At 31.3% G+C, this 13,837-nt stretch overlaps 1 protein-coding gene across 4 annotated transcripts in view; it reads right to left on the bottom strand.

The window, feature by feature from the left end:
* Ppp1r12a (protein phosphatase 1 regulatory subunit 12A) overlaps nt 1-13,837 on the bottom strand; it is a 134,722-nt gene that overhangs the window by 47,936 nt on the left and 72,949 nt on the right. For all 4 annotated transcript variants that reach the window (XM_040280275.2, XM_013364115.4, XM_013364118.4 and 1 more), the window contains exons 4-8: nt 13,380-13,539; nt 9,195-9,339; nt 3,640-3,714; nt 2,881-2,969; nt 2,577-2,734 (exon numbers count right to left, since the gene is read on the bottom strand). In XM_040280275.2, coding sequence (XP_040136209.2) covers nt 2,577-2,734; nt 2,881-2,969; nt 3,640-3,714; nt 9,195-9,339; nt 13,380-13,539 — 627 coding nt within the window. The remainder of the gene's footprint in view (nt 1-2,576; nt 2,735-2,880; nt 2,970-3,639; nt 3,715-9,194; nt 9,340-13,379; nt 13,540-13,837) is intronic.

Here is a 13,837-nt window from a genome sequence, read left to right as displayed (position 1 = left end):
AGAATAAGAGACACAATCAGAACCTGATGTAATTTTCTAATGGATTTTCACTGATGATCTAAAATTTATTGCTCTTCTTTATTTCAGGAAATCTAAAAGTGTTCTCTCAATAATCAGCTTATATACCTGTAAAATAGTATGTTTAAAAGTCCCAAAGAGCATGTTTTCTTACTTCTAAAATATTTAAATGAGCACCATACTATCTTCTTAGAAAATAATCCACCTAACCAGGTAGAAGCATCATTCAACAAGTATTTATTGTCTTTATACTTAAAATACTGTGTCTTTGATACTAGAGAACTATCAGTCAACAAAAAGACAAAATATTTTAACTGCATGAAACTTACAGTCTAGTAAGAGAAATAGTAAGTAAGATAAACTCATATATACTACCATGTTATTAGAAACATTAAGTTCTTCTACTTGGTTCAGCTAAGAAGGGAAATTTTAATTCCTTGAGGAAAAACATCCTAAAAGAAAAAACATAATACTCATTTCTTAATTCTCTCAATTACATGTCCAGTTTATAAATCATTTGGAAGGCAATGAAAACTTTTGACTGAGTTCCTATTTTCAACTGGTTTATGATAAAAGAACGAACACTAAAGAAAAACTGGCTAGATCAAGAATTTATCAAAGAAATAGTCAGCAAAAGTTACTTTACGACAAGGAAAATAACCTCACATAAAGTAGAAAAAAGAAATAGTTTAGAAATTGTCAAATCAAGCTGTAGGTCTATAGGGAAAAGTCAGCTTTCTCAAGTTTGCTAAATTAAGTATGATAAATCCTGGTTGATACTAAAAGAGAGACATGAAACCATACAGAGATTACATGAATTAATTCTTCAGACACAAGTCAAATTTTCCTGGCACAACCCAGCACTAGCAGCAACAGGAAGAACAAAATTCTCATAGTACAATGCTTTAGAGGAACATTTAAAGTTAGCTCAGTGAGAAATTGAGCAGAGGGTGACTGATACGCTTAAATTTCAAATGGGAAAAAATTCAAAGTAATCTGATATATTTATAGAATCATTTACATTTAAAGAACCATACAGATCATATAGTCCAATTCTTATTTTACAATCAAGAAAATTTCAAGCAAAAGAGATAAGGAGATTTACTAGTTAGTGACAAAACTGGCCTAAGATTGAAGTGTTTTGTTTGTTTTAAACAGCTCCTCAGTGCCTAACAATGAACAATGAATTGTATTAAAAGAACCTATATTAAGAGAAAGATAAAAATCAGAAATCTCTAGAAGAAATGACTAGACTTCCAATTCTTGAATTCTACCACATAAATAGTAAAAAAAAAAAAAAATGACCATGACTTATTCAGAGATCTGGATGTTAGTTTACTCCTGACTTCCTTGGGTAGATATGCATGTAGTTTGATTTGTAATGATATACTTTACTATAGACTTAGTACTCAGAGAAGGGACTAAGTACATAGAAATAACATTAAATAGTTGAAAAAATATCTGGGCCAATGACATCATTTTATCTTTCAGGTTTTGTAAAATGAATAAAAGAAACAGTATAAATTTAAATAAAGTGATAACTATGTATATTGATCAAATTTAATGATCATAGTTTTATACAATTATTATATGAAAGTTAACCCTTATTACAAATGCAATTGATTGCATCCATTGTATCCATGGAAGGTAGTTATTATTCTGATAAGAAATCTGAGATTAAATAAATTATCCACACATACAATTATCTACATGAACCAGTCCACGTACTTAAACACTATGCATGCTACTTTTCATATAATTTGCTTTTATACTTAGGAATATTTAATTACTATGTTATACAAACATATAACAACATTCGGTAATTAGCAATTGTGCTAGTTTCCAATATTCCCCACACGATCATCTCACTAGGGCAAAAGATATGTTGTTATGTGACCAAATAAAATGACAGCAATGAGGAAAAATTTAAATCTCTCAGTGATTAGAATCCAGCCACCTAACATTTATGATATATAAGAGCATAAACATGGACTTGAGGATTACAGGAAAAACTCATGGTAATGGATGCCTTTAGGAAGGAAGAAAAAGAAAGCAGACTAAGGTAGGTGGTTAAAAAAGACAACTATAAAGTTTTAATTTTATTAAAAGAAATATAAATATAACTACATGCCTATAGCTATCTTTAAAATTTCTCAAAGCAAATTTTCCCATGTCCTCATGGGAAAGTATCTTAATTCAGTCCCTTTCTACCATGAGAATTTGGGATACTGCTGGGACTAGCTTCCTGGGTTTATAGGTTTCAGAAAGCAGCAAGTACATTCTTGAATTGCTGAGGACCCCTTTGTACTCACTATCTGTGCCATTCTAGAGGAATCTGAGAAGCCTCGGCACTTTCTACAAATCTAAAATACAGGTTAGTAAATTGAAGAGGTGAACAAGAGTCTCCAAATAATTAAGAGAATAAACAATAAACTCACTAGTATTCAAAATTTTCTAATACTGAAAGATAATTTACTGGCTTGGCAGAGAAATCCATTTTGTCTCACTTTATAATGCAACACAATTTTTTAAAAATTCATTTATCCTTCAAATTTTACCTGTTTCAGCTTCTGATTCTGAGTCATCTTCATCTTCTTCTTCACTGGAACAACTAGATTCATCTTTCTTTCCTTCTTCTTCTTCATCAACCTTTTCCTGTTCCAGAGATTCAATACGGGATGCATTTTTCTCTGGCTCAATAATCAAAGTCTCTTTGCTGTGAAAGGAAAATAGTCCTCAAATCATTATGAACACAAAAGGTTAAAATACTAGTTTTCCTCAGACCCACAATAATTATGTTTGTGACTATTATGCTAACTCATTCGTAACAATAAAAAAATATGCTTTTAATAATTTACTTACTTTTTAAAAGTCTTCTGTGACTGATTGTTTTCCATATTTGCTGTTGATTCTATTAGTGGAGATTTCTTATCCCGTTTTTCACTATGGAGCTTTATACAAAATTATTCAAAGGAAAAAATGAATACTATTAAAATAATTTTAATTAGTAAAACACAGATTTTAAAATATTAACATAGCAATTTAAAAAACAGTAAACAAACAAACAAACCCAAACAAGTAAATCAAAAGTTTAAGTGTTACCTACAGTGGAGAGGGCTTGAATAAAGAAAGAATGAAAAAGACTAGAGGATTAAACAGCTCTAAGCAGGATGAAGTTGAATTTTTTAGATCCCTCCAACTTCAGTTTACTGAAAAAGTCAAGGTCTACTAACCACTTGGGATAGCTAATGGCATTTTACTTAAAAATCTGTTTTCTGATGATGCAACTGGTCTTCTAAGGCCCACTTGAAAACTGAGATTTTACAATCTGAGAAAACTTTCTTATGAAATTACAAAACACATTATTCTTGAGAATATACAGATTATTTAAATATTCGTTTTGTGAAGGGAAGGAAGGAAATAGAAATAATAAATAACACAAAAGGCTAAAATATCATCACTATCCCTTTATTCTTTCACTGCCATTTAGTTTGACTGCTAGGAATAACTTAAAATCAAAACATAGAAAACGCCACAAGAACAATTTTTAACTGTTTGAAATTTGAAGCTATTAAGATAACTTATTAACACAGGCAGTTTTTAGGCAGTCATGATACATACCAGATTTTGTTTCTTTTGTAACTCTTCTAAATATCCTAAAATGTCTTCATCTGCTACATCAAAGGCTGTCTGGCCCTAGGCAGAAAATAGGGAAGAGGGTTAGTGATGGTTAAAAATCAATAAAAGCATATAACATCTTCAAAAATTAATTATAACCATACAGAAAGAAGTTAAGAAACATGTTTCAGTAGTTACAAATGACATGATAAATATAATTCAAAGGAGATATATGAGAAATCCATGTGAGAAGCTATCGACAATACCTTATTCTTTTTTTAATAGCTTTATTGAGATACAACATACATATCACTCATTTAAAGTGTATGATTCAGTGTTGTTTAAGTATATTCAGAGTCGTACAACCGTCACCATAATAAATTTTGGAATATTTTCATGACCCCCCCCAACCACTAATCTACTTTGTCTCTACATATTTACTTATGTTGCTATTTCATATAAATGGAATCGTCTTTGTAAAAGGCTTCTTCATTTTTTCATGTTTTCAAAGTTCATCCATCTTATGGTGTATTATCACTACATCAACTCCTTTTTTAATTCTATTTTGAGACAGGGTCTTGCTAAATTACCAAGTGAACTTGTGATCCTCCTGCACAGCCTGTTGAGTCACTGGGATTATAGGTGTATGCCACAACACATAGCTACTTCACTTTTTTTTTAATATTTATTTTTTTTAGTTGTAGTTGGACACAATACATTTTTAAAAATTTTTATTATGTGGTGCTGAGTATCAAACCCAAGGCCTCATTTGTGCTAGGCAAGTGCTCTACAGCTGAGCCATAACCCCAGCACCTACTTCACTACTTCTTATTGAAAAATAAAAAATTCACTGCATGATGTACACATTTTGCTAATTTAATCATTGGTTAGACATTTGTTTTTGCTTAAAATAAATAATGCTGCTACAAACAGTGATGTACAAGTTTTTATGTGGACATGTTTTCACTTTCTTGGCTGTACTGATAGGAATAGAGTAATGCAACAAATGAGAACTCTGGTTTAACCTTCTGAGACCTTTTTTCTTTTTGATACCTTCCTAAAACTTAAATTTTGGTAGAGAAATTATATGTATTTCTAAACTACTTAATGTTTGGCCAGCCAGTCATAGATCTTTCTTAGTTTTAAAATCTATTTTTATTCATTGTGGGAAAAATTTTTCAAAGAACTGTTGACTTTCCCTGCTAGAAAGATTCTCCAATAGGAATTTAATAAGAGGCAATCTAACTATCTCTGTCCAGTCCATGAGAAAAAAGCTTTAGCTTTAATAAACTTTCCTCCCATTTCAACTTTCAGTATTAAAAACCAATAATTAAGTTTCTGAAGAAAAACTGCTATGAAAATAATTGGCTCAATATTATAAGGTGCCCTTTAGACTGGCAATTCATGTTTTTTTTTTTTTTGCTACATGATATTGTTTGTATAATGAGTTCTAATATGTTACAAGTGCTATACTTTTAAAGCAAATTGTGTTCAAGGTCATGTTGTTATGTGGTAGTAACTCACTGACTTTTAAAGTATTGTTTATTTAAGCATTTATCAGTTCTCCTAAACGAAATACCTCACCTTGAAAAATACTTTTAAATTTTGTAGCAGTTAAATGCAATGGGGTTATCCTTATTAAGAATAAGAAATCAGGTCACCTTACTAAACCTTTCTTTTCACTTTCTCCCATGATAAATGAGTCTACTATGCAAATAGCAACTGATAAAGAATAAAAGCTAGAGTAAAATATGGGCTATAACCAAAATTTTCTTATTTTAAAAAGCATACCCATCAACTTAATTCAATAACTTAACCATGCTTTTTAAACAATCTATAGGATGGTTACAGAGCTAACAAATTATCAACAGTATTTGATTCTTAACTACTAGGAGTCTACCAGGCTTCACTAATGGAGCACAAACACAGTATACAGTTTTATTGTAAGGAGAGTCACTCAAAGGTACCAGAAAACAACTGAGGACATGATGCTGAGGTATGAGAAAATAATAAATTAATCATATCAATGAATCTTTAAGGAAAAAAAAAAAAGAAAACAGGCAGCTTAAAAAAATACACTATGGGGCTGGGGATGTGTCTCAAGTGGTAGCGTGCTTGCCTGGCATGTGTGAGGCACTGGTTCGATTCTCAGTTCCATATAAAAACAAAATAAAGATATTGTGTCCACCTAAAACTAAAAAAATAAATATTAAAAAAACTATGAATTACTAAAGCCATAGACACACTAGAGTCATTAAGTTTAATTTCATAGTCTCTTTTTCTTTATTCATTTATTCTAAATGAGTTGCCTTTGCAGATATGATCTCTTTTTATATTCACAACCACAGGTGAACTGGTTGGGACAAGGATAATTATAATTCTTATTGAACAGATGAGGAAACTCAACCTCCAAGTGAATATTTGCCAAAGGTTATAAAGGTAATGAAGGGAAAGTGGGAACAGAATCTAGACCTTCAGTGCTCTAGTATGCCATTTTATCTTTATAGAAAATAAGAAGCTCAATATAATTAGGGTTTTAATTAAAAAGAAAAAGACCTGTGCTCAGTAGCAGAAACAACTCTGTTACTCATTCAAATCTTTACAATTACAGGTATCAAGCTAAAAAACATGCCTGCTAATCATTGTACTAATACATCAGGAGAAATCCTAACTAGGAAAGCATCCTAGTTAATACTTAAGAAGGAAGAATATTTAGGTACATTCTGGTAAAACAATCATTTTAAGAAGTGAAAAATGCAAAATGGAAATCTCTTTATATTTAAAATCAGTATCACTGAATTTATAATGAATTAAAATGACAGCAAATGTGTTTCAGTTTGTAAATAAGTAAAAGTTTGAGACAAATCTCTAATATTTATTTTTAGAACATTCTCCCTGCTTACATGTAGACTGTCAAGATTATCTATAGAATTTGTTGCATTTTCTGTATATTATTTCTCCAAATCATGTTTCCCATTACTAATGAATCAATCTAAATTCTGATAGTACCTTAAGTACATTTCTTTGATAGCTTAAGAAACAAAGCAAAAATCTTGAATTTACAAGTACTGATAGGTATGAAATAACAAGATAAATTCACACAGATAGGCTTATACAATTAAGACAATGCAATTAATACAAAGTGATTTGTCTGTACTTCATATTTATGGCACAAAGGCTTTTAGTATGCTATATATATTACTCAGTTCCTCATGGTTAAAATGTCTTTAAAGTCTTAATTTTAAAGAGAAGGATTTTGATTAAAATTAAAATATATGAGAAAACTAAACTACGGAAACAGCCTAGAGGAACTTAGCAGATTAAAAAATATGACTACTACTCAATTAGTAGGAATTTAGGAAAATTAGTTTTATTAAAATGATATTCCTGAATCTGCAAAACTCTTTTAACAACTTTATAGGGTTGTTAAAAGGATAACATTAGATAATATATGTGAAGAGTTTGAATGTTATAAAATTCTAAGTCACGATTATCTCAAGATCATATAAAGATCCACTGAAATGACGAATGAAAAAATAGATTAAATTTAGGGTGACATAAGGAGCTGCTATCATAGTAATATAGAAACAAAAGGATTAAAAAAATTTAAGTGAATTTTTTTTTCCTCCCAGTGTATAGTTATGAATTGTACCTAGGAAAGAGACAATTGCAAACTGGATGGAAAAGCAATTTTTTCTCATACATACTATATATTGTATATGTTTCGTTAGAATACTAATTCAGCTAGGAAAAAAAAGGAAGTAATATAATCTTTTTTGGAAAACCACTTCAATTACTATCTATCTCTTTTCTAGTCTTATCTGGAAGCCATAATTATTATTAAATGAAGCAATTCTCAGTATTGCATTAACAAATGGTCACTGAGAGAGAGAAAAGAATGCAGACCAGAGTTCAAAGGGTAACAGGTATCCAATAATTTCTTCAAATAAATCTTAACTCTAAGGAAAAGTTCAACATGGAAAAAAAAAGAAACATGAACTATAAAGCTAAAATTGCCATCTTTTTAGTTAACTGTATCAACATTTCTTTGTCTTCTAACACTGATCACAAAACAGAAAATCATTATAACAGAAATGAGAGAAAGCAAATTATTTAAAGTTTTGACTCAAAATTCCAGATCAAATATATTTATATGTAAGTACAAATATATACTTTCAGATGAATCATTCTCAAAAATTTTTACCTTGACTCTCCTGAAGATTTTCACTACTTTCTATGATTTTCTTACCTGCACATTTCTTACATAAAATACGTAGCAAAGTAATTTCAAGGGCTTCTTTATTGGAAACTAGGACAGAAATCTGCCTTATTAGCTCAATCTCTAATGATTTACCCATGGACAAATCTTAGGCATGTGGTATGTCACATTCTCTTTCTACTGCAGGTTCCCCATTAGAAACTGCAGTTGCCTGAGCAACCAGCACCTGCACCATTATAAACTCATTTTGTCCCATTATCCCAGATGTGAAACACCTGAAAAACTTATGATTATATAACAAGGTAAAATATAAGTATGTAATTAATATAAAATTAATTGATAATAATAATAATTAATATATATATAAGCTCTAGATTCCCAACCTATTTTAATGCATCTGTGGCAATTTCATTCAAATATTCACAGAATTGAAGACTTGGGACCTAATGGGTTAATGGACACAACAGAATTAGGTGGCTCTGGTTTGAATAAAGATGAGGACATTTCATGCACCTCTGGTAAGTACTTCACTATATTACCCTATGAAAGGCAATATATAAGAAATATTTTATGAAATTATGGCTATAAGCTCACTACAGGACACATGTTTTGAGCTCTCCTACTGTTGCTAAGTGATAATTATTTACCAAGAAGGAGCGGGTGGAGATTAGCAAGAATACTGGTTACAATGGTAAACTGACTGATAGTATTGAAAAAGGATAGAGTGTGAAAATCTAATCTAACAAGGAATTTGGTAACCTGAATCTTTTCATGATTTTGTGAAAAATAATTTGTATGATATTTGCTTCCTCCTTTCATCTAATTGTATGATATTAAGTAAATCATTTACATCACTGAACTGTTTTCTCATCTGTAATATTGCATCACAATAATCTTATCTGAAATAAAATTTTATGGTTTTTACTATTCTCACTTTACTATTCATACCATTTAATCACTATAAGCAGGCTATTGAGACTACCAGCTAAAGAGAATTAGAAACATCTTTTATACATGTTCCAACTCAGTGATGGCAGAAAACATTTATAAGGAAATGCAAAATATTTTCTTAATTTATCAATTCTTAATAATTCTTAAAAATTAATGTAAGTACTCAAATGTTCTCTAAATGTATGATAATATGTTTTCCTTCTTTCTTTACAGAACAAGGCCAGAACCACCTCATTTGGGAGACTGAAACCATTAACTAATAAATCTAATGTTGGGCAAAATAGTCTGTAATATAGATGGTAAAAATATGATTATATACTTTACAGTCTTACAACATTTTGAGGGTAAAATTTTATTTCTATAGTTAAAATACATTTAAAAGGCCTACCACTTTGTTGACCATCTCCATATCACACAGATTGTCCACTAAAATTCGACATGCTTCTTCTTTACCCCAGTGAGCTGCAGCATGAAGAGGTGTCCAGCCATCATAATCTTTAATATTAACATCATAGCCTGCCTGTATTAAAAGTCTAAAGAGATTATAGTGAATTAGATAATCATTAAAACCTAGAAATTACAAATATGATCAAAGCTTTATACCATGAAATTTAATGAAAAATTTCAATGTGTTTCTTTTCAGAGTTCAAATTTCCTTTGCCCTCAATAAATCGACTAGGACAAATAAAAAAGTTAATTCTCAGAAACCACTCAGAAAAAGAGGACCTTGTGTTGTTGTCATAATAGTGTGGCTTTTTATTAATTCCTACCAACTCTAAGTCTTATGGTTTAATAAGATTGATTACTTCTTGTTAGAATCACTTGTAAGTGAAAATTTCGCAGACAAGTCCATGATTTTTTTCAATGGAAGATCAAAAACTAACACATCAATTTGTATGTAAAACTGATTACTACTGGAATTATCTTCAGGTGTCATGATGTTTTCTCAGGCTAAATGTGTTTTAAAAATATACTAGAATCAAACAAACTTATATTATAAATATAATGTTTTGCTGCCTTGTAGTTAAGGAACTGGTTTATGAAAGCTTTTATAAATCTTTATGACCTACCATGAGAAACTGTGAAGAAAAAACGACAATCTCACTCTAAAGAACAAAACAAAATAAAGTACATATTCCAAGGGATTGAGTCTATTGCAGCAGTAGAAAGCAGATATTCCAATCATCAACAAGATTAGAAAACAAATTTTCATACAATATAAAGAGTTGCATATATTATGTCAGTATTTCTCTAACTGCACATTGAATTTGACCTTTATTTCATTTAGACCCATTCACAAAGAATGGATCTATAAATTGCACATAGCACAGTCTTCCAAACACAAGAGAACATTCAGTACTTCACAATTCATGAAATCTTACTTTCTAAAATACTGAGCGTGAGAAGGGATTCTTTTCATCTAAAAAAGATTGTAGTAACAGTTAATATTACTAACTCTCCTATAAATTTCTTATATTACTGCCTGACACCTGTCTGAAGACCAACATTTAAAGCCATGCCCATTATTTTTATTACAGAAATATCTCCACTAATATGTTATCAGAAATTTTATTAGGAGAGGCAGAAATAATACTGGAACATAAGATAATAAAAAATATCCTTATTAGGAAACACAATTAAATACCTGAATAACATAAAATTGTAAATGCTTGGGAATCTGTGTAAAGAGGGAAGTAGATGCACATTTTTTTTTTCAACAAACATGATTCTCTGTATATGCCAAGTCCCACCAGGACACTTAAAAATAAAACAACAACAATAAACCATCTATATTCAAGGAGCTTCTAATGGAGGACAAAAATAATGAAAAATAATAATCAGCCTTCACAGATTCTGTAATGGAGATGCAATGGGAGTACAGAATTTAAATACTCAAAATCAAATTGAAAGGAGTTGTATGTTTGGGGGGAGAGGCAGGAAGAAAATTACATTTGAAGCAGATTTTTAAATTTTTTGTTGATTAATTTACATATAATTATTTATTCACAAAAATTTTAAAAATAAAGGGAAGTCACTCTCCCACAGCTAAACATTAACCAGTTTCCCCCAGCTCCATAACAATATTATTATTATTTTTATTTGGTACTGGGGATTGAACCCAAGGGCACTTAACCACTGAGTCATACCCCAAGCCCTTTTTAATATTTAATTAGGAACAGGGTCTCACTGAGTTGCTTAGGGTATCGCTAAGTTGCCAAGACTGGCTTTGAACTTGCAATCCGCTTGCCTCAGCCTCTGGAGCTGTTGGGATTACAAACATGTACCAGTGTGCCAGGTTAACAATATTAATTTTGACTATACCCTTACTGAAAGATTTCATACACAAATATAATTTTAAAAAATAAACAAATGACATGTGCTTTTATCCTTGAATTTGACATTTCATAATACTCCCTAGTGTTCTTACTATAACAACATATTAGGAGATTTCTCATTCATGTTTTAATTACTGGAGAATATTCCAGGGAAAGGATGTACCATAATTTATAAAACTATTCTCCTGTAGCTAATAGTAATAATGCTACTAGCACATACATTTCTTCCTACATGGGTATCTGTAAAAAAATATTCTATCAAGAGGTAGAACTGCTGAACAAAAGAACTTTTAGTTGAAAGAATCTGCTCAATTGTTACTTATGCTTCCACCAGTACCCTCTCCTCTCACCTTGCTAACATAGTATACCATATGTTTCAATCTCTGCAATATTATAAATACGGCAACTTATTGTAGCTGTGTTGCATGTCAATTATGAATGAAGTGTTCAGTGTTTTGTTTTTTAGCCTGGAACTTAATGACCCTTGACTAAGGTCATTTTCAAATGGAATTTGAAAAAAAAAAAAAAAAAAAAGGAATTTGCCTCCAAGCTGAAGAGATGGTGAAAAATCAATGTAGACAGAAACAGCAGTAGGCATTAAGATATCATAGCAGAACTTTAAGTAGATATATGTGGCTGGCAAAATGCTTGCAATGGTGATGGTTTATTTTAGAGCAGAATAGTGGCCAGATGTTGAAAGTCTTATGTACTGAGTAGTTTAATATTTATCCTGATGCACAATGAGAACCTTAACAAAGGACTTTAAGATAACTAATTAAAGCAGTCTACGAACACATTCAAGTCAGTACTCTCATATATATTTACAGAGACAAGAGTTTAAGAAATAATTTTTAGTAAAGATACGCAATATTCTTAATACTTTTTATTTATTTATTTATTTAATGCTGCCAGTAACTCACTATGTTCATTTCATGACTTGCTAACGGGGTTAAAAGTTCTGAAAAGTTTTAGATTAGAAAGAAACAGGAGACAAGAAAACAAAAGATAATCAAACAAAAGATAACATTGCTATTCTAGGAGAAAGACTACATTATAGAAGTTGAATAGAGACTGAAAAGGAGGAAACTTGGGAATTGGTGACCCACTTCCATAGTTTTACTGATGAGAAGTAAAGAAGATATTGATTAACAGAAGCTCAAATGGATTAGAAGCAATACAAAGGGTAAAATAGATCTGAGGGATGGTCTTATTAGTCCTCTCACATACACATAACAAAAGTTACACACAGGGTAATTTTTTTTATATAGTTGGAGCATAAGTAAAAACTATATACACACAGAGCTGGGCACACTGGCACACACCTATAATCCCAGTAACTCAGGAGGCTGAGCAGGAGGATTGCAAGTTCAAGGCCAGCCTTAGCAACTTAGTGAGACTGTCTCAAAATGAAAAATAAAAAGCACTAGGGGATGTGGCTCAGTAGTAAAGTATCCCTGGGTTAAATCTCCAATACCAAATAAAATAAAATAAATACATACACACACACACTCATACACACAAAAGGGAATGGGGAAAGACAGGGAGGGAGGGAGGGAGGGAAGGGGGGGAGACAGGGAGGGCAGAGGGGGAGACAGGGAGGGTAGGCTGGGGAGAGACTGGGAGGGCAGGGGGGAGAGACAGAGTGGGGAGAGACAGAGGCGGGAGACAGGGGAGATGGATGGAGGAGAGACAGGGGTTGGGGTAGAGAGAGATAGATATAAAGGAACTTTGTTACAAGGAAATTGGCCAATCAATACATAGCCCTAAGGTAGTCAAAGTTGCCCATGGCTTGATATTTAGTATTATACTATTAACATTCTGAGTCTAGTGAATCTATAGTAAAAACTTTATGTTAGATAAACTATATGTAAATAAATACTCAGCAGAAACCAAGCTCTCAATGTGATGATACATGCATAGAGCATTGTTCTTAGTCTCAGGAATTAGTCAGTTCTACACATTAGAACCTCAAAATGTGTAATAATTTATTGGCCCAGAAGGTAACACATAATGGTTGTTTGAAATGTAAATTCATTTTATGGGAAAAATGAAACTGAAAAAACAAAAAAAAACCAATCACATTCAAGATAATTTTCTCTTTCTAACTGAAGAAAGACATTTACTTCTTTATAAGCTGCCCCAAGATAATGTTTGCTGACATTTAAAGAAAAGGAATAATGAAATAAAGAAAACAAACCAAAGCAAAACAATAAATTCTGTAAAAAACCAATACTTACTTTAAAACTTCTGTATAGCCCTTAGCGGCTGCAACATGAAGCGCAGTACCTCCAGATTTTGCATGCCGTACATCATTTATATGACCACTATTTAACCACTGCCTTGCATCTCTAAGCATTATTCGTTCTTCTTCCTTTCGAGCTGCCTCTATATCAACCCCTGATAAAATAAAAACAATTATTTTCTTATTAAAAACATGCTGTTTCTATGCTAAAAAGCTAACCCAAAATATTTAAAGTTCAAAGGAAAACTAAAAATGAAAGCATATTTTTGAAAAATGGGCTGCTTAAAATATGTTAAATAAAGGAATATGGAAACACTGTAGATAACTTACTAGCCTTCTGTACTGATTAGTGCTTGCCCCACAATATTATTTTGGTTTTCATTTTGCTTTTTCTGATTACTCCTTCAGGTTTTAAAAGCTTAAACATTTCCTAAGATAATCTTTGGGTTTAAA

The sequence above is a fragment of the Ictidomys tridecemlineatus genome, chromosome 6, assembly GCF_052094955.1.
Source record: "Ictidomys tridecemlineatus isolate mIctTri1 chromosome 6, mIctTri1.hap1, whole genome shotgun sequence".
NCBI lineage: Eukaryota > Metazoa > Chordata > Mammalia > Rodentia > Sciuridae > Ictidomys > Ictidomys tridecemlineatus.
This window is presented reverse-complemented; position numbering and strand designations above follow the sequence as displayed.